General features: G+C 41.6%; 2 protein-coding genes across 5 annotated transcripts in view; one reads left to right on the top strand and one right to left on the bottom strand.

Moving 5' to 3' along the window:
• Window positions 1–247: 247 nt before the first annotated feature.
• On the bottom strand, window positions 248–6,109 carry LOC123989316 (MOB kinase activator 1B). The gene is made up of 6 exons (XM_046290246.1): window positions 5,823–6,109; window positions 4,382–4,548; window positions 3,535–3,628; window positions 3,326–3,459; window positions 3,030–3,193; window positions 248–2,631 (listed from the first exon to the last, which is right to left on the bottom strand). The coding sequence occupies exons 1-6, from the start codon at window positions 5,834–5,836 to the stop codon at window positions 2,554–2,556; spliced, it is 651 nt and encodes a 216-aa protein (XP_046146202.1). The 5' UTR covers window positions 5,837–6,109; the 3' UTR covers window positions 248–2,553.
• A 145-nt stretch (window positions 6,110–6,254) lies between these two features.
• Window positions 6,255–21,510, top strand: part of LOC123989315 (transportin-1-like) — a 58,419-nt gene continuing 43,163 nt past the window's right edge. For 2 of the 4 annotated variants that reach the window (XR_006830552.1, XM_046290243.1), the window contains exons 1-5: window positions 11,406–11,548; window positions 11,680–11,793; window positions 13,101–13,176; window positions 15,816–15,965; window positions 16,965–17,071. Coding sequence is in view for 3 of the 4 variants with exons in the window: in XM_046290243.1 (XP_046146199.1) it covers window positions 11,689–11,793; window positions 13,101–13,176; window positions 15,816–15,965; window positions 16,965–17,071 (438 nt within the window). In the remaining variant the exon portion in view is untranslated. Of the gene's footprint in view, window positions 6,453–8,911; window positions 9,030–11,278; window positions 11,549–11,679; window positions 11,794–13,100; window positions 13,177–13,407; window positions 13,498–15,815; window positions 15,966–16,964; window positions 17,072–21,510 lie in introns of those variants that run through there. The other 2 variants (XM_046290244.1, XM_046290245.1) reach the window with 2 other exon arrangements.

The raw sequence follows: 21,510 nt of genomic DNA, 5'->3' as shown, positions 1-21,510 counted from the left end.
GAGAGAAGTCTCCAACTTCAGCGATTTTTGCAATTCGTTCCAGTCACAGGCAGCAGAGAACTGGAACGAAAGGTGGCCAAATGAGGTGTAGGCTTTAGGGATGATCAGTGAGATTCACCTGCTGGAGCAGGTTGATCAATATGATTTGATCAACACGAGCCATAAACCACATGATACTATAAGTCTACATTCTTCTCAAGACAATCGGTTTAGGCTACTTTATTTCCCACAAAATGTAGACAAAGAATATGGTCAAAGAACACCTTTATTTCCATCATAAACAGCATTCAGTATTGTACAGTTCAGTAACTTTCATCACCCTTCATATTTACAACTCAGTCATCAGAATATACTCTTACAGCAAGGGGAATATACAGACAGGGGACCAAATGTTGCATGTGATGAACAAGCATTTTCTTGTTCTCAGAGAAGCAATGGCAGATGGCTTTGTTACTTTACCACCTTCTGATCAACACAATCATGTTCATTTTCTAAAGCTATGTCAAAATAACACATTGATATAAGTAAGAAGGAAATATGACATGGTGTAAAAGGGGGAAAAGAAACAACCTCTAAAAAGAGACCTAATAACATTCTTTAATATAGACTTTCCAGCTACCAAAATATGATATCAAAGCAAAATCCCGTCATTGTTGTATTTACAGTATGGATTTCATAGCAGAAGTTAGTTGCATCTCCATATCAAATCTTCCTGAAAAGATGGTATAAAATGGCATTTAAATATATTCCATTGTACTCATGTCTTACTGCATACTATAGTAGTAGGTCTATAGTTAAGTCCTATAACAGCAACGTGTCTCAGTACCAATATCTAAACAACACTACCTCTGAATAACACACAGAAAGAAAAGCATTTGCTCCCATCTGTATGAATGGAAAATAGTAAATTGTTTATACTTTGAAGAGTGGCATGACCATTATTGCATAGTAAACATTTTCATTTTGGATTCCATCCCTCTGCAGCACAGCAATACATTACTCAACAGAACTTACAAAAGGCATAGGAAATCACACTATTGAAAGAAGCATATGCTGATAGCACTGAATGTGCTGTTATAGTTTACTACGTGGCTCATCACTTTAGTAACATTATATGGGAAGATAATGCAACAGAGCCTAAATGACGTAGTTCATTAGTTTCTAAAAGAGAAGAGACAGCATATTTGCCATAAAGGAAAAACATTCAGGCAAAGAGGTCAGGAAACTGTTCAAAGTGCTTCATGGCTGGTAAGACAAAGGGCAAGGGAACACCCCATCTTTGTTTACTAACTATGGTAGCCTGAGTATCAGTCTGTTTGTGCTATCATGCCAACTCTCGGTCACTGATTGTCATGCCGAACCTGTTTGACTTGACAATGACAGCAATGGAGAAGGCAAGAGCACAAACAGATCTGGGACAAGGCTATAACTACGGTGCTCTTGGCCTCAAAGACAATATTTTACTTGTATACTGTATGTGGCCCATCAAATACAGCTTTTGCCATTACTGGTATTCTAACAGTTTAAACTACTGTAGTTGTATTTAGACCTGACTTGAAAACAGACTAAAAAAAATGACCATATGTTGAGGCAAATTAAAACATGGACCCAAACCTCAGATTTAAATTTCTCCATTCATATGAAATATTCTCTTTTATAGATACATAAAGTAACACTACAATGGGAATCTCAGAAAGCCAGTGAGGGCAAATGTTCCCTTTGTAGCCACAAGAATGTTGTGCACTTCTTTTGTTGTTCTGTGGGAGAGTGAGTGTGAACTAGTCTCGTACTACCATCCTGAACTCGCAAGCTTACATAAATATGTTTGCCTTCACTGACACATCTATGTACGCTCACAAGATGAGGATGGTAGTACGAGGCTAAGCATGAACCATAAATCAGGCACTTCGAAATATCAACACTGTTTGATGGATTATACCAACTCTGTTTACAGTTTATCAATGGATGTTTGATGGGTTATATATCGACTCTTGTTTGGAGAGTTATGTGAACTCTATTGGGGTTTTGGTTAGCCCACAAGCCATTTAATCCAGTCATCTTATTATACCAAGACTAGGCAATGGGGACATTTCTTAAACCTAATGTAAGGAGTTTTGTTGCTGTTATCACCAATGTGACCAATACACTAAAATATTTGTACAATAATTATGTAGTCCTTTATTTCTTACATAGCCTTTATGTATGAAGTTGCCAACTATAGTGGTAGGTTTTGTAGAAGCATCTGATAAATATACACCAAATAGAGGAAGCTAATAAATACCAGTGATTTCAGTGTTGGGGATCGGTCCAAATTAATGCAACCATAATGAGCACATACCAGCTCAGACAGTAGTATAGTACTCCCTCATAGTCTAACCCCTTTACCTATGACAGTGTAAGACTCTTCCTTACTTACCTGGCTTTCTTGAGAACATTTCCCCAAAGTTAGCGTATGCTGTATACACACATCCAGTGCAGGGCAGGGTAGAAGGGACATCTGTGCAAAAATAATAGTAGACTACCATAGAGTTAAAAGGATAAGTCAGTCTGGGTTTATCTGTCCTTGGTGGTCAGTTTATCAATCAGCTCCTGGAGTGGCACCAGCTCTTTCCTGTCAATCAAGTTAAACTCCTGAAAGAGACAGAGGAAGACCTGGATTAAAGCAGGCAATTGCTACAGATTGGCAATGGATACATTGTAGATTGTAAAGCACTTTGAAAATCTGGAAAAGCACTACATAAACCCAATCAAGTGTTACCATCCTTATGTCTCAGTCCTGCCGTAAAAAGGGTCATTGCCTCTAGTTCTTGGTCGCATACACTGAGAATAGCCTGGCTGCCACTGTTTGAGTCAACATCAAATGAGCTAGCTGAAGCAGATATCAAAAGACTGGGAACCAGGTATTTCCATCTTTAACTTTTAAATGTAGCCTTGCCAGAACTACACCATTACCAATAAGGGGTAGGCCTACTGCTGAAATAATAGCCTTGGGAACCAGACTACATTGATAGTGGGCTCCAGTCCAGTACCTGAACAAAGAAGATGAAGTGTTTGAAGGAGGTGTTGAGGTGGGCCTCCTCCTGCAGCTGCATCACAGAGTCAAAGTGTTGGTGGTAGATGTGGGCGTAGACCCTGAACAGGCGTTTCAGGATGGTCTTGGCCACAGACATAAAGTTCCGTCTGAACGGGACACCTTGAGTGCAAAGGTACAAAGTATATAGATTTATCAGGGTATAAAACAACTAAAGATAAATGGTGGTGTCGCTTCACTGGAAATGCAATAAAGACATGGTTATGGCGAAACATGATGGACATTAACTCATACCAATCTTAGATGGAAAGAGTGTCTCATCATCGAGCTGGTCCTGCACCCAGGTCATTAGGTAATCAATGTACTTGGGAGCTGAGCATTTGATCGGTTTCTTGATGTTGGTTCCATCTGCCCAATGATACTCATATCTACACACAAAAAAAGTTACATGTATTATTATGACATAGGCAGAAAGGCAAACAAGTCCACACATCCACACTTACTTAGGCCCAGCAGACATGACAGGACAGCTCTCTTCAGTGCAGAAGTCTGTTATGGTGCCATAAAGCATGTTGATCTGGTTGAAGAAATCTACAGCTGTGGACATAAATAAATAACAAGGACATGTGGCATTATGAGGAGCATGTGAGCTGAGCTCCAGAGAATTTATATTCTCCAGACAACATTCATATAGAAGAAAATAAAAGTTAGTGTGGGATCTCAGAACTAGTGTATTGGCAGACATAGGGGACACAATAGCCCTCTCACACAATCATTCAGCCCTCCAGAGTCGCCTCTGCCGATAAGCAGACTACTAGAAATTAAATCTTGCCCAGTGCCCCTGATTAGCTTGAGACGCCCATGCATCCCTCTCTCAAACACACATGACCTACGATGCACATTGAAGTCAGTAGAAGAGCAAAGTTCCACCTGTCAAACCATCATCGCCTACTATACTGAGACATGAGAAATAGCAAATTGGACGTCCTTTTGCTAATCTCACAGCAGAAACTCAGACAGCTTGTCCGCTGAATGACTGGGTTAGGTCATCAGTGTATGCCAGAGGAAGTGAGACATCCGCTGGATGAGTCATCCGTCTTGGTGGAAAACCAGAGACAGCAAAGAAAGCACCGACAGGGGTGGACAATCATCTCTGTTTAACATTCAATGTTGTTTCTGGTCTGGAGTTTGTCAAAATTCTTCCCAGATACTAGGGCCAATTCTTCACTGGAAATTAACTCCTCAGCCTTGCAGACTGCTATTGAAAATGAGTAGAAACTTAGAAGGGGATCAAGATTTGACACTATGTTAGTGGTGTTAAGGGGATAGAGAAGTGGATGTGTTCCTTACTGTTAACTGCCACCCACTCGTTTAAGTCTTCCCCATCGGGTAGCATGACAGCCATGCGCAAGTTCCCACTGCCCAGTGTCGCCTCGGCATGTTTCAGCAGCTCATACTGATGAGATCCCTCCGGGATGTTCTTCTTGGGCTTGAAGGTCTTGGAAGACCGATTGCCACTGTGGGAGAAATTAGAATGGAAAGACAATGAACTGGACTAAGTGTGTGTTTCAAGTTATAAATGTCACATGCACACACAAGCACAGTGAAATGCCTTTCTTGCTAGCTCCAACCCCAACAATACAGTAGTCAATAACAAAGTAATACTAAAACTAACGTAAGGTAGAACAAAAATATATAACACAATATATAAAAAATAAGAACAAGCTATAGTAAGCAAGCATTCTATATATAGGGTCAGTTCAAATACAATATTTACAATGTCTAGGGATACTGAATCGATAGTAGTAGGGATAAGATGACTAGGCTTCAGGATATGATGTTTGTATGTGAATGGGTGTGCATGTGTGTAATGTCAGTATAAATGTATGTGCATATTATGTATGTATGAGCACATGGATGAGTTGGTGTTTGTATGTGTGTTGGTGTGTCAGTGTGCAGCCCTGTGAGTGTTAATAGAGACTGCAGAATAAGAATAAAATACAAGGGTCAACTCAGATAGTCCGTGTAGCTATTTTGTTAGCTAACGTTACTTGTGTGTGTCAGGCAGGGAGATAAGGGAAGTGAAGTAGGGAGTGATACAGTAGGCTACTAATTTCTTTAAAATAAAAACTTATAAGAGCATATAATATGTTGTTCAACAAAAGCTGACCTCACACAGCCTCTGAAAAAAATGCAACGGCCAAAGTACTCTTTGATAGTCAGCTAGTAACGTTAACAATTTGGTTAAAAATTGAACTTACTCCAGTAAGAAAAATCACTGATTGCAAAACGTATCTTTTCAGTCATAGAAAACTAGATAAGCTACGTAGTTAGCTAACAACTAAGGCCCATTTCCTTGCATGTACTGTATGTAACGTTAGTTCGCTGGTTACCGTGATGATGCCACACATTTGCTAATTATTTAGAGACAGTCATAGCAAATTTAGTCAACTTTATAGCAATATATAATAATAGCTAGCTATTTGTTATAACGTTAGCTAGCTAGCTGAACTAGTTAGATATCGTGGCATTTAACAGTACAATTCAGCGTTCGGCTACAGACCTAGCTAAGTAGATAGATGTTTAACTACCTAGCTAGCTATCTAACTAACTAACGTTACTGTACACTCCACATACACTTAGTTAGCTAGCTAGCATTTCCATGTTCTAGTTAGCCTAGCTATATGTGTTAGCCAGCCGTGAAAATGTTATAGGCTATGTTAATGTTAACACGTTAGCTTGAAAAGGCAGGCACATTGAACAAAATAATACGTGGGAGACGAATACTCACAATAGAAAGCTCATGTTTCTCTTCTTTATAACGTTAAAGTAAGACCGCGGTGTAGAGAGAGTGAAGTCAAAACAAATGTTTCCAGTGCAGTGTCAGGCTTGTCAAACTGGTCCAAATTACGGACTGTTTAAGCGGACCCTGAACTAAAACTTCGTCCTACGACTAAAATGTAGCTCTGTATCAGCGAGCTCTGCAACATCTAGCTACCTAGCCAAGCTATAAAGTCGACAGCCCAAAACGTTTGCTTATCTGGATGACTGACTAGCATTACTATGAGATCTGCTAAACTGCACAGCACCTTTGATTACAGCAAACTTCAACGATCCCTACTTGGAAATTAATTCTCGCGATAGAATCCTATTCACGTTTCATAGTACTTTACTGTCACCAGTAGAGAGCAGTGTGGAATCGTTTTTCTCTGGACATGATTGCGTCAACAGACACAGTTGCTCTGGGTTTGTTTCATGATTACCAAAACATGGTGTGATAACATACATGAACTCAGGTCCTTTTGGTCTGGAATTCCTCACCATCAAATGTCCGACCGCATTACCTCCAGAGAGAATTTTCTTCAGTCATCATCACTGCCGTGTATATCTCCCCAAAGCCGACACCACGACAGCGCTCAAGGTACTACACTAGACTATGTGCAAACTGGAAACCGCATATTCTGAGGCCACATTTATTGTAGCTGGGGACTTTAATAAAGGAAATCGGAGATTGCATGTCTAATTATACTAACTATATCATTATTAATAGATGCCTACTGTATGATAGCTAGCAAATTAATTAGCTAACTAACGTTAGACTGCCTAGCTACTTCTGAAGAAGGAAAATGTTTTCTTTCTACAATTTCCAAAAGCTAACCCAACAAAAACATAATTACTTTAAGGAGACGTGTTTGTGCATTAGTAACACAATTTTTTACTTTTTACATTAAAAAAAAAACGTACACTTGTATGTTGACTCCACATTGAGGTTTTTAGTTTTGGCGGACTTTTCTTAGCGGATGTACAATCATTGCGTATTGAGTTATTGGGGCATTTCAGGCCCCAAAGTGAACATAATTGTACACTCGCAAACTCCATTAAAAACGAGGGCTGAGGGGCTTACGCTGCAAACGTCCCTTGCTTGGCTAATCATTTGGACCGACGACAGATATGGCCGCGGGGATTCCCCCAAGGGTATAGGGCTGAGGGTTTAGGGCTGAGGGCTGTCTACTTTGAGTTTGAAACGCAGCCCTGGTCAGTCTATGTCATGGAAAGAGCAGGTGTTTATAAAGTTCTATATACTCAGTATAGATGTTATCGCAGTGCAGCGAAACGCTTGTGTTTCTAACTCTAAGAGTGCAGTAATACCTAGCAATATAAAATAATACACACATAATCCAAAAAGTTAAAAGAAAGACATTAAGAAATAACAGAACAAGCAATGTCAGAGTATAGAATATATATATATATATATATATATATATTGTATTATTTTATTATTTTATATATATATACACAGTACCAGTAAAGCATTTGGACACACCTACTCATTCAAGGGTTTTTCTTTGTTTTTAATATTTTCTACATTGTAAAATAGTGGTGAAGACATCAAAACGATGAAATAACACATATGGAATCATGTAGTAACCAAAAATGTGTTAAACAAATCAAAATATATTTTATATTTGAGATTCTTCAAAGTAGCCACCCTTTGCCTTGATGACAGCTTTGCACACATTTCGGGGCACCTGCGAAAACATCTGGAAATCCACGTACGCGACCAATAAACTCTGATTTGATCAAATTTTCAGTGACACTTCATTAACATGTCCATCATCCTAATCATAACCATGATGACATCACAGATAGAACAAAGAGCCAGATGCTTCAAATACGGTGAGGAGAGGAAGCCCAGTGGCCGGCAGTGGCGAGTATGGAGCGAGATGGGACTGCGAGATGGGACTGGGCCGACATTCTTCTGATGTTTTCATCAAAGAAAAGCCTGATCTCAATACATTTTTCTGTTCCCAAAACTAAAATCTGTTGCAATCAGAGTACACTAAGTTTTGTAGATGTGACCCTTTGCCAAAGTTTTAAAAATTGCGTTGTTTAGGAGTGCAAGGGCAAATTGACTTATTGCACATGCGTACGTCATAGAGAAGGTATTCCCTAATGGAAATGTGCAAATACATGCAAACCGATTGGTATCACCTCGTTAACTTTTAAAATGTATTTGCAATTATTGTGACATAAACACAATGTTGTTTTCATCTGACTGTCAAACAATCACTTCAAAGGGCTCCTTTACTGTGCTACCTGCACAAGTTCATCCACTCAAAACATATAATCCACTCTAAACATATGTAGTGATGTAGTGCCCCCATGAGTGATGCTACGTCAATCATGGGTGCACTACGTCACCGCCAAGTCTCAGGGTAGACCTCTAAATTCTAGCCCTTTGGGTGCTGCCATTGAGTTACATTAGAAGTGCCCATCCAAGAAGGCTGGCTCAAGGTCATTGGCCACAGATAAAATTATGCCAAATCACGTTATATGTACAGTAGCTTTGATTGGACTGATCATCATACTTTCAAAATTTCAGCAAGCAGTCATCATCATGAATCAAGTCGACATACTACTGGGAGATATTTTTTAATACTTGTCATATGAAGAGAAATAATGAAGAGAAATTATAGATAAAATGTATTTGTGTTCATTGGACATAAGCATTACACAACAAGCAGGAAATCACAAATTCAACTATGAGTGGTTTGGAAGGAATCAGTGATAGTGGCTGTGTGGTCCCAAATCAGGGATTAAGGGGCTCTTTTTCAAATTAAAAATGATAAACATTTAATATTGGCCATGCTGTCAATGAAGCATGATTTGTGCAGCGCATAAAAACAACTGTTAACTCAGAACTTCGAAAACTTGACTTCAGTGAGTTCAAGACACCTGGGAAGTTGGGAATAAACGAGGTCCGACTAGGAAAATACGTTTTGAACGGTCATCCAACTCGGAATTGTAAATCCGGCCTCTTTCTAACGCTAAGACCTGAAGATCAATGATGTCATAATGATTCAACATTGCTTTTTTCAGAGTTCCCAGTTGTTTTGAAAGCACCATAAATCCAAAGAATGCCAGACTTTGATGACAAAATTTACACACGAAGGACCACCGCACCATCTTCCTGTTCAAGTCAGCACAGCATAACAAGGTCAGTCCAAAAATGTATTGTATGCTGCTGCATAAATTATGTAATATGCCAGGGAGATATGTATACTGTAGCAAAGAAAGTAATACTAAGTGTATGTTGTGTAGTAAGATGTTAGTAACCCATGTGCCTCCCCCTGATAATTTGGTCTATTTACCCCTCTTAATTTCGCCTACTGTTCTGACTTGGTGGTGCACACATAGCCTATAACCTGTTTTAGAGAAATGTAATCATTGAATTTTGTAAGAGTTTTCATTGTCTGCTTATATGCCCCTTTATTTATCCTACGGTTCTGACTTGATGTACAGGGAGAACACTGTAAGAATGGCCCATGTTCTGAATTCTGTCACGGTACATTTCAAAAGTGGTGAACAAATACTTATATTGACTACGGCTGTCCTAGCTCACTCATTAATCTCTTAATCGAAATTACGGATTGCCTCTTATCCGCTTGTCGTCCCCTTATGCCATAGTTTGTATATCTCAATTGTCATTAGAAACCACATTTGTTTAGTAAGTCAGCTATATCTGCTATGTTTTTTAAAAGGCAGTAAATGAGGCTGAATGAAGTGTTTCGCTGCCAGACAAGGCTCCGCTGATAGCCAGGTGTAGCAGTGGTAAGATGTTGGGGCAGCTTTATTTAGGCCCTAACAGTTTTTGGTGACCGTTATAGTGCAATGAATGTGTTGTTTAGTGCTGTGTTGTGTAGTGGCTTTGCTGGCATGCATTCCACTTTTAGTATGTTTTACCCCACCAAGATTTACATGCTAAAATCGCCATTGGCAGTAGCAATGATCAGGGCAGTCAAGCAGGTCTACTATGTGGAAGCAATGAGATGACGAAGATATGGTAGTAATATAATAATATAATATATATGCCATTTAGCAGACGCTTTTATCCAAAGCAACTTACAGTCATGTGTGCATACATTCTACGTATGGGTGGTCCCGGGAATCGAACCCACTAACCTGGCGTTACAAGCGCCATGCTCTACCAACTGAGCTACAGAGGAGTCTGCTGAGTCTGCTGAGCAGACTGCTGAGGAGTCTGCTGAGAATGTAGTTCAGCAGCTGAGAGGTCCTGAAACTCTGATTGTGAAGGTAGATTTAGTTGTGCAGGTGATAAACTGTACTGGCCAAACTAACAAGAAGTCAGAGAAACTGAACATTATTGTATATGTGTCTAAAAGGTACTTGGATCTACATGACCAAGGCAATGCAGGAAATTATGTCTGAAGATTTCCCCCCTCCCTGGCCCCTGAGCCTGAGTAGGGATGTGATTTGTATTGGACTGTGACTGTGACTGAAAGAGTGGGATGGGGTTTGATGTAACATATACTCATTACCAAAATTATGTGGATACCTGCTCGTCAAACATCTCATTCCAAAATCATGGGCATTAATATGGAGTTGGTCTCCCCTTTGCTGCTATAACTCCACTCTTCTGGGAAGGCTTTCCACTGTGGAAACATTGCTGCGGGGACTTGCTTCCATTCAGCCACTAGAGCATTAGTATGGTCGGGCACTGATGTTGGGCGATTAGGCCTGGCTCGCAGTCGGCGTTCCAATTAATCCCAAAGGTGTTCGATGGGGTTAAGGTCAGGGCTCTGTGCAGGCCAGTCAAGTCCTTCCATACCGATCTCGACAAAGCATTTCTGTATGGACCTTGCTTTGTGCACGGGGCATTGTCATGCTGAAACAGGAAAGGCCCTTCCCCAAACTGTTGCCACAAAGTTGGAAGCACATAATTGTCTAGAATGCCATTGTATGCTTTAGCACTAAGATATCACTTCACTGGAACTAAGGGGCCCAGCCCAAACCATGAAAACAGCCCCGGACCATTAGTCCTCCTCCACCAAACTTTACAGTTGCCACTATGCATTGGGGCAGGTAGTGTTCTCCTGGCAACTGCCAAACCAAGATTTGTCGGTCGGACTGCCAGATGGTGAAGCGTGATTCATCACTCCAGAGAACACCTCGATGTCTGAGCTCGATGTCTGAGCTCTACATCACACCAGCCAATGCTTGATATTGCGCATGGTGATCTTAGGCTTGTGTGCGGCTGCTCGGCCATCGAAACCCATTTCATGAAGCTCCTGACGAACAGTTATTTTGCTGACATTGCTTCCCGAGTCAGTTTGTAACTCGGTAGTGAGTGTTGCAACTAAGGACAGACCATTTTTACAATTATTTGGGGGTTTTGTGATGTAGTTTTCCACCTTTTCTGCAATCATTTTTTTGTTGTTGTTGTAGTACAATAGGTGGCGACATGCACATTAAATGTATGCGAACACAGGAGAAGAAGAAGAAGGAACTGAGTGGGAAAGAGTGGAATAGAGTGGAATGAAAATGACGAGCACTAGGACCTTGCAGACGTCACAGCACAGTTGGGTCTTGTAAGTGCGCCATGAATCTGTATGAGTAGCTTGTAAAAACGGAATGTCTCTGTGCTGACAGGCCCAAGTCTAAACGTTATAAATTCAACACAGTAGCATTTGAGGAAGAAAGACTACGATATATCGGGTAGGTGACACAATAATATATGCAATTTACACTGCTTAGAAAATATAATGGCGTCTCTTCAACTGGAAAGAGGAAAACGTTAATTTACAGTGTGTGTTGACAATTGCATTATCCGTTTCATCTCATTGCAGCAAACCAAGATGGAGTGCGAGTGGAAACCAGATGAGCAAGGACTTCAGCAAATTCTACAGCTTTTGAAAGAGTCCCAGTCTCCCGATACGTCCACTCAAAGATCCGTCCAGCAAGTATCCTTTACTCTCGGCTGAATGTAAAAGTGGTAGATTTGCGGTGTTTCTGTGGTAGCTTTTCGGTTAGCTTGGCTAACATTACACGCGGGCAGGGCTCGCACTACAATATAGTTAGCCAGCTAGCTACTTACTGTACAATGTCACAAATATGACCACAGTACATTTTCTATTGAATCAGTCACAGTATGATGGAAATGTCATAAGTGACAGCTGTTGAATGACACCACAATCTTTACCTAATCCATAAATAATTTCAACAAATGTATTCCCTATGACAGTTTCGTATAATATAAAATCCTTTGATTTCCTAGTAGTGTTGTTGAAATAATGTAATGTTAGCGGGTACTGTGTAACTAGCTTGCTGGGGATGTTGCTGACCCTTGGGGGCTTAAATGCCACAAAGAAACTGCAAGCCCTGTGTTTAGAGAGTCACCCAAGCCCCCTTTCGGCCCCAGTCTGATTTCCATCTCTCCCGTTATACAATGTGATGTTAAAAATAATTGCTCAAAACAACGTTGTCATTTTTTTATCTTGACGTCTTGTTGAACCTGAGTGTAGGAAGTTGACTTTGTAGCCAGCCACAAGCGCTTGTAATGGGATAATACATCCGATCCTCATTGTCACATTGTCATCAACACAGGTGTTACAGTATCAAGGCACAATCAAATCATGAATGTTGGTGTGCATTGAAGACCTTGTTCGTTGTTGATGTTGTGTTATAACGTCTTTATAGTCGACCTACCATGTGTAGTGTTTGAGTGATGCAATATTGTCCATGTATGTCACACAGATTATAGTTCCGTCTGTCTGGTCAAGGCTTAGCACCACTAGTCAATGTTGTTGAAATGCCAAGTGCTTCTATTTGGATATGTGCACAACCTGCACAGCATCAGCCTGTTGGGCACCCTATGATAACTGTGACTGATTTCTGATAATCACTTATTCATGGTGTCCATTGATGGTCTCTAAAATAAAATAAAAACATTTTAATAAAAAGCATGAGCGGGCGCACACCCCCCAAAAAGTTGGGAGAGGTGCTGACTAACGGCGAGTAAACTGTATGCTATAAGAATAGAGTGTACACACTGTGTACAAGCTCCCAGTAATTCATTGGGTAAACCAGCAACGTTTCGGCATCACTGTGCCGTCTTCAAGTGTTTGCAGGCCGTTTAACACTTATGGCTGGTCAACATCGACCTTTACAAACAAATTGTTCTTGTGAATACAGCACACACACACAGCATATCTACTTCTATGGTTTTGCACCCAATGTAGAATTGCACCGTAACCAATGTCCTCTTCAGAGATTGGAACAGCTCAACCAATACCCAGACTTCAACAACTACTTGATATTCGTGCTAACGAAGTTGAAATCAGAAGGTAGGACATTTACCCCTCCACCCTCATTCTCCATGTCATATTTACACCAATGCCCTGAAGCTATGTTTAATTTCAATGCATATTAATACACAACACTACTGCAGCTTACAGTATGGCTACTGGCAGTCAGACAGGCTAATCACGTCCACTAGCCAGTTCTCTGGGGGTGAGATTACACACAGGCTGACTTTCTGATCATGTAGTGACGGGCAACGTGACTGTCTGTTCTAGGAGTGGAGAACCCTGGCGACGAACCCCACGGCTGGTGTCTTCTGTCTTGCCACTGATGATATGGCACCACACCGCAGCACTAGAATATGGGTCACTCTAATTTTAAAGTCTTATGCCTGGCGGTCCGCCACTCAAATCCTGACCTGCCTGACAGCCTGTTACTGTACACTAGAAGTAGATGACTCAATGGTTTGAGCTGATGAGCCATTGCCTTTCAGGATGGCATTTGTTACACTGCTCTGGGTCAAGAGAGGAGCAGCGGAAATCGAATTTGAGTGTAATTTCAATCAGAACAGAGGGAGACATTGGATCAGACAACCATGCCCATGAAGGAGAATTATCAGAGAGTAAGATATCACTGGGGTGATGGGTAATGCCCATAGTTTCCTTCAGGCTAAACAATCTCTCACTACCGAACACAATAATTTGCTGATTTGACCTTTGACCAAACGGAAACACTGAGTACGTTTAAATGTACAGTAATTATTATACCGATTATGACACTAGGCAGATTATGAAATAGTCATGTAAACACCTTCTGCTTATCATAATCGGTGTAAAGTCAAAATCAAAGTAAGCATACGCTGATTAAAACACCCGATTTTTCTGCGCTGTCTTTCACAGTTCCAGCTGTGTATTTGATCTGTGCATGTGCTAGAAGCAGCCAAATGAGCCTCCCTCCTTTAGCGCCAGTGAAGTGAGTCTGGAACAGCTGAATGAATGCGTACTTATCACATACAAACGCTATATGTCCGTGCTCAAAATCAAATATGCTTCCCAAAAATAACGTTGTTGCTGTTGTAGAAAATTAATTTTGATTGGTGACTTTCTGCATTTATCAGAGTGCCATCGGGTAGTCTGATTTCAGATGGGTCCATGTAAACAGGATTATTAGGGAAATAATTATTCTTGCAAAGCATGCAAAATGTTTTATTCAGATTATTATATTAATCTGTCTGTCCACAATAATTATGTTATTGTGTGCATGTAACTGTACTCTGACTCTGAGGCCATGGCTTTGATTGTAGGCCTGGCATTACACAGCTGATTGCAAATCATCAAAGCTTGATGATGAGTTGGTTATTTGAATCAGCAGTGTAGTGCTAAGAAAAAAAACCAAACGTGTGCCCAGGGGGGGCCCCAGGACAGAGTTTGGGAAACTCTGAAATAGAGCAATGTTTTGTAAGGGGAATGTTTAAGTTTTCTTCAGCTTAGATTCAAAGTCAGTGAAAGCAATAATTTGCCATTGTCTGATTTGCTGTTGCTATCCAGCCTTGCTAATGCCTTCTCAGCCTTCTGCTATGAGGTCACACTCCTACTTTTTCCTTAGCATCAACAGGAATCTAGCTACATGCTTCTCTTATTTTGGTTTAGCTGGCTGAGTGCCTCGTACTGGGTAGAGGGTATGGGAGTTTGTATGTTTTGGTTTTCTAGTAGTGTTGCAATATGACACATGGCACATGATACAGCAACCCCTTTCACACTTTAGCAGTATAACCTGTTTGTCTGTAATGTACTTAATAGTGTATTCAAGTAGAGGTCTGTGCAGGACTGATTTCTTCATCCCGCTCCCGCCTGCAACTGCAGCTTTTCATACTGCACCTTGCCTGCACTTTCAGTCCGATTCCAACCCACTCTACCGCAGTCTCGCAATGTTTATTTTAGGCGTATGTGACCCAGCTCACTTGCCAGCCATGGTCCCAGAAATGTTGCACCCTATAGGCAATATGAAATGCGCAGAAATAACTTAAGAAGTAGGTTAAATGATCAGAGATTCTCACGTGCCCATTTCATATTAGGCTATATCAGCCAATATGTTAGATGTAGTTTGAAGAGAGCAGAGTTGGAGAGACTTTCTCTTGAGCTATTTTTAGAGCCTATCTTATAGGTGTGGGAAGATTTTCAGATGGAGAAATATAGGTGATCAATATTTATTTCTAGGCAATGTAAACTATAACCTAATCATATTTCAGAAGTACATTTTCTTGGATAGGTAACTGCCCCATGCTTCTCTGCCCATGCATAGGCTATAGCCTACTCTATTAAATTGAGACCACACGCCCATCTGATCTCGCAGGTATGACTACTGAACTTAAAGCAGCAAGAATCATAATGACCTGCATCGGAATGATCTGTGTCGTCCTGCAGGCCCTCTATTCAAGCTCCCCTCTATTTATACGCGATTCAAAAACATGTAGAAGGTAGGCCAAGTTGTGGTAGATAATTCTATTAAAACTCAATTTTTGGAGACATTGGAATTCGGTGTGAATTGGGACAACTCTTCATTGGATGTTTAGGCGTAATTCAGTTATGCATTTCAGCTTAGAGCAATCATTTACTTAATTGAAATGGAATTGATCCCTAAAATCTATCACTCATTTTACCCCCCAATCTCACGCTCTCTCCAGATGAGGCGACCCGCTCTCTTAGTGGTCTGATCCTAAAGAACAATGTGAAGGCCCACTACCAGAACTTCCCCAATGGAGTGTCTGACTTCATTAAGAGCGAGTGTCTACAGAACATTGGAGACTCCTCGCCCCTCATCCGGGCCACCGCGGGTAAGTGAAGTAGCCTGCATTTGTAACAGAGTATGTTGTCTTCATTGAATTACAGTGCACTCCTCTTCTAGTGATCACATCCGCGCTGGATAGTTTGATCATGATAACCACATTCAGTAAGCAGAGTGTACTGTATATCTTGTTCAATAAGCCATACGGGGTCAGGTGTAGCATGGTTCCAGATCTGTTTGTGCTGTATCCTACTAGTGTATATGTTTGGCATGACAATAGGAGTGGGCAACACAGCAGAAACAGATCTGTGATGAGGCTAGGTCAAGAGGCAGACCAAACTAGATCAAGACAGTCTTGGTTGTTTAAATTCTACACGGTTTGCTCCTTCAATGCTGCATAACAAAATCCCTTTTTCACAAGCACTTAATAATGTGATGATATCATGTTTGTATGGCTTGCCCACCTTTGATCAGGTTAGTTGAACAGGAAATGAATTGCATTGCATTTTAATTGCGTGTCAGTCATCTGTACCACAAGGAAAGCTGCTACAGTGGATTAGTTGAATTGCTGTCCATCAGACTTTAGCGTGGGGTTTATTTGAAAACGTACCCTCGCATGACATATTCTGGTTATTTTTCTCCACCTTCGTAATTGACCTGAAGCCTTGTTAGTCGTTCTCGCTAGTGTCTGGCTGCATGTTTTTTTTCTGAAGCTTTTGATTGGCCAGCTGGCCTATTGAGAGAGCCAATGGGGTTTGCATGGTGTCCTCCTTATCAGAGCCAGCAGACAGCAGACGATGCCAGGGCTCTGTTGCCACAGTTACCAAACATCTGACAGGAACAAACAGGAATGTGTGAATCACATTTTATAAACTGACTCAGTACAGGATATTGGCTCTGTCCACTGTGTCATCATCAGGATTGACTTCATTGGAAAGCCTCAGAGTGATGATTTCCAAGTCAAGCTTGGAGTTTTGTTATAAGGAAGGATTGATTGGTTGTAGAATTGCTTCAAGGAGACCCGTCTCATCTCTCGCTCCTGTCCTAGGTATCCTCATCACCACCATTGCCTCCAAAGGGGAGCTGCAGAACTGGCCCGAGCTGTTGCCCAAACTCTGCCTCCTACTGGACTCTGAGGACTACAACACCTGTGAGGTGAGGAATTAGACAAGACTAGGACAGGAGCTGCTGCGTCTGAGCTCAGCTATACATCTATACTCTGTACAGCTATACTTTATACATCTATACTCTCTATCCCTCAAACGCAACTCTGGACCTCGAAGCCTGTTCCACTTCATTTTTAAATTGTTCCCTTATAATCAGGGACTGATTTAGACATTGGACACCAGGAGTGCGCAATTAATTATCAGGTAGAACAGAACCAGCAGGCTCCAGACCTTGTAGGATAAGCGTTGAGTATCCCTACTCTATATACAGCTATACTCTATATAGCTACAGTGCATTCGGAAAGTATTCAGACCCCTTGACTTTTTCCACATTTTGTTACGTTACAGCCTTATTCTAAAATTGAGAATGGTTTTTTCCCTTCCTCAATCTACACACAATACCCAATAATGACAAAGCAAAAACAGGTTTTTAGAAATATCACATTAACATAACCTTTCAGACACTTTACTCAGTACTTTGTTGAAGCACCTTTGGCATCGATTACAGCCTCGAGTCTTCTTGGGTATGACGCTACAAGCTTGGCACACCTGTGTTTGGCGAGTTTCTCCCATTCTTCTCTGCAGATCCTCTCAAGCTCTGTCAGGTTGGATGGGAAGAGTCGCTGCGCAGCTATTTTAAGATCTCCAGAGATGTTCTATCGGGTTCTGGCTGGGCCACTCAAGGACATTGAGACCTGCGTTGTCTTGGCTGTGTAATTGGGGTCCTTATCCTGTTGGAAGGTGAACCTTCGCCCCAGTCTGAGGTTCTGAGCGCTCTTGAAGCAGGTTTTCATCAAGGATCTCTCTGTACTTTGCTCCGTTCATCTTCCCCTTGCTGAAAAACATCTCCACAGCATGATGCTGCCACCACCATGCTTCACCATAGGGATATTGCCTGGTTTCTTCTAGACGTGACGTTTGGCATTCGGACCAAGGAGTTCTATCTTTGTTTCATCAGACCAGAGAATCTTGTTTCTGAGAGTCCTTAAGGTGCAAACTCCAAGCGGGTTGTCATGTGCCTTTTACTGAGGAGTGGCTTCTTGTCTGGCAACTCTACCATAAAGGCCTGATTTGGTGGTGTGCTGCAGAGATGGTTGTCCTTCTGGAAGGTTATCCCATCTCCACAGAGGAATTCTGGAGCTATGTCAGAGTAGCCATCAGGTTCTTGGTCACCTACATGACCAAGGCCCTTCTCACCCGATTGCTCAGTTTGGCCGGGCGGCCTCCTCTAGGAAGTCTTGGTGGTTCCAAACTTCTTCCATTTAAGAATTATGGAGGCCACTGTGTTCTTGGGGACCTTCAATGCTGTAGACATTTTTTGGTACCCTTCCCCAGATCTGTGCTTCGACACAATCCTGTCTCAGAGCTCTACGGACAATTCCTTCAACTTCCTGGCATGGTTATTGCTCTGACATGCACTGTCAACTGTGGGACCTTCTATAGACAGGTGTGTGCCTTTCCAAATCATGTCCAATCAATAGAATTTACCACAGATGTATTCCAAGTTGTTGAAACATCTCAAGAATGATCAACAGAAACAGAATGCACCAGTTTAATTTAGAGTCTCATAGTAAAGGGTCTGAATGCTTATGTAAAAAAAAAGTTTTTTTTTTTTTTTTTTTTTTGAATACATTTACAAAAATGTCAAAAAAGCTATTTTCGCTTTGACATTATGGGGTATTGTGTTTAGATTGAGTATTCTTTTAAAATAATATATTTTAGAATAAGGATTTCCGTTAGCCGGTAAATGCCGGCTTTTGTCCCTCCCCAAAAAAATTAAAAGGTGATTTTAAACTAAATTATTCACAGGCAAATTGTCTGGGAGGAAGAAAAAATCCATTGCAAAATAAAGCTTTTTGATCGTTGATGGAAATTGCAATCGATGTGCTCCAACTTCAAAGGCAAATATAGGCTATTTCATAGGTTAATAAATCCTCAAGCTGCTTGGAAATTAGTGTTATGTGTGTGTGTTTCTCTTTTTACTCATTCAAAAGACGTGAGTTCTTCATTAGGGACCTTAGCTAAGTGGGCAAACTTGGCGAGGATTGTGTTGATTATTCCAGTTTCCAGCGTACCTGCCGAGAGGTGATTCTTTCTCCAAAACGTAAAGGATGCCTTAAGTTCGTCCTTGAGGAAAAAGTAAGGAGGCTGATTCGCATCGCAAGCTGCTTCAACGATTTGGACAGTTTTAACTTCCCAACAGCAGCGGCTCAGTTTGAGCAGGTCAAGGTTCAAGTAAATTAGGGGCAAATTATTGTGTTCGTCAGGCCCAATCCCAGCAGTTCTGCTGCCGCCCAAGGCAAGATCAACATACTTTTGTACATATAGTGTATGTCGACACCCTTTCAATTTATGTACTATATTTCTGCCCTGCTGGAGTTGCCCCGGTCAACTGTAAGTGCTGTTATTGTGAAGTTGCTCCTAGACGTTTCAACAACGGCTCAGTCACGAAGCGGTAGGCCACACAAGCTCACAGAACGGGGCCACCGAGTGCTGAAGTGCGTAGCGCTTAAAAATCGTCTGTCCACGGTTGCAACACTCACTACCGAGTTCCAAACATGCCACTGGAAGCAACGTCAGCACAATAACTGTTCGTCAGGAGCTTCATGAAATGGGTTTCCATGGCAGCCGCACACAAGCCTACGATCACCATGCGCAATGCCAAGCATCGGCTGGAGTGGTGTAAAGCTTGCCACCATTGGACTCTGGAGCAGTGGAAATGCATTCTCTGGCGTGATGAATCACGCTTCACCATCTGGCAGTCCGACGAACTAATCTGCTTTTAGCTGATGCCAGGTAAACCCTACCTGCCTCAATGCATAGTGCCAACTGTAAAGTTTGGTGGAGGAGGAATAATGTTCTGGGACTGTTTTTCATGGTTTGGGCTAGGCCTCTTACTTCCAGTAAAGGGAAATCTTAACCCTACAGCCTACAATGACATTGTAGACATGTCTGTGGTTTGTCGAGATCGATGTGGAAGAACTTGACTGGCCTGCACAGAGCCCTGACCTTAACCCCATCGAACACCTTTGGGATGAATTGGAACGCCGACTGCGAGCCAGGCTTAATCGCCAAACATCAGTGGCCGACCTCACTTGTGGCTGAATGGAAGCAAGTCCCCACAGCAATGTTCCAACCTGGAAAGCCTTCCCAGAAGAGTGGAGACTGTTATAGCAGCAAAGGGGGGATCAACTTAATTTTAATGCCCATGATTTGGAAATTCGATGTTTGATGAGCAGGTGTCAAATATACTTTTGGTCATGTAGTGTATGATTAAAGATTTGGAATGGATTGGTACAGTAATGATGTGTATTGTGCGTTTCCGTTGAGCTTATTCAGTAGCACTTGGAAACAAAACATAATCGGCAACTATTCACTTCGGAGCGTTACAATGTAGCCATCACCAGGCAGCAAACTGCCTATAGTAGGAAACAGCGTTATCAATAAGCCACCTATATCACACATGACACAACCCCATGATAGTTCAAATTACAATAAACATAACATATATTAACATCACCCAGTAGAACTGTGCTTTCATAAATGCATGGTGCAGGCCTAATTTCACAGGATCATTGTAAAATACGCTTTTTAGCAAGGAACCAGCCTTAACTAATTTATTTTATTTACATATTAGTTATATAATTTCTTAATTTTTGGGCTGCCTAGAGTGTCCTCGTTCCTCTGCTCTGGTGCTGAATCACAGAGGGAATGTGGAGTGTGGCGGGCCTGCACGGTCATGGCTAGAAGGGATCCAGCTTTTGTTAAATTAACTGATGTAGCACTCCATCACTCTCCTTAGTAAAATAGCCCTTACACAGCCTGGAGGTGTCTTGGGTCATTGTCCTGTTGAAAAACAAATTGACAGTCCCACTAAGCCAAAACCAGAATGCTGTGGTAGCCATGCTGGTTAAGTGTGCCTTGAATTCTAAATAAATCAGTGTCACCAGGAAACCCCCACACCACCACCTCCATGCTATACGGTGAGAAATACACATGCAGAGATCATCCGTTCAGCCACACCGCTTCTCACAAAGACACGGCGGTTGGAACCAAAAATCTCCAATTTGGACTCCAGGCCAAAGGACACATTTCCACCGGTCTTATGTCCATTGCTTGTGTTTAGTGGCCCAAGCAAGTCTCTTCTTATCTCTTCTTCGTGTCCTTTAGTAGTGGTTTCTTTGCAGCAATTCGCCCATGAAGGCCTTATTCATGCAGTCTCCGCTGAACAGTTGATGTTGATGTGTCTGTTACTTGAACTCTGGAGCATTTGTTTGGCCTGTAATTTCTGAGGGTGGTAACTCTAATGAACTAATAGTCTGCAGCAGAGGTAGCTCTGGGTCTTCCATGCCTGTGGCAGTCCTCATGAGAGCCAGTGTCAACATATCGCTTGATGGTTTTTGCGACTGTACTTTAAGACATTTTTTA

The sequence above is a fragment of the Oncorhynchus gorbuscha genome, linkage group LG11 (genome assembly GCF_021184085.1).
Source record: "Oncorhynchus gorbuscha isolate QuinsamMale2020 ecotype Even-year linkage group LG11, OgorEven_v1.0, whole genome shotgun sequence".
NCBI lineage: Eukaryota > Metazoa > Chordata > Actinopteri > Salmoniformes > Salmonidae > Oncorhynchus > Oncorhynchus gorbuscha.
Note: the sequence above shows the minus strand (reverse complement) of the source record. Positions and strands in the feature narration are given on the sequence as shown.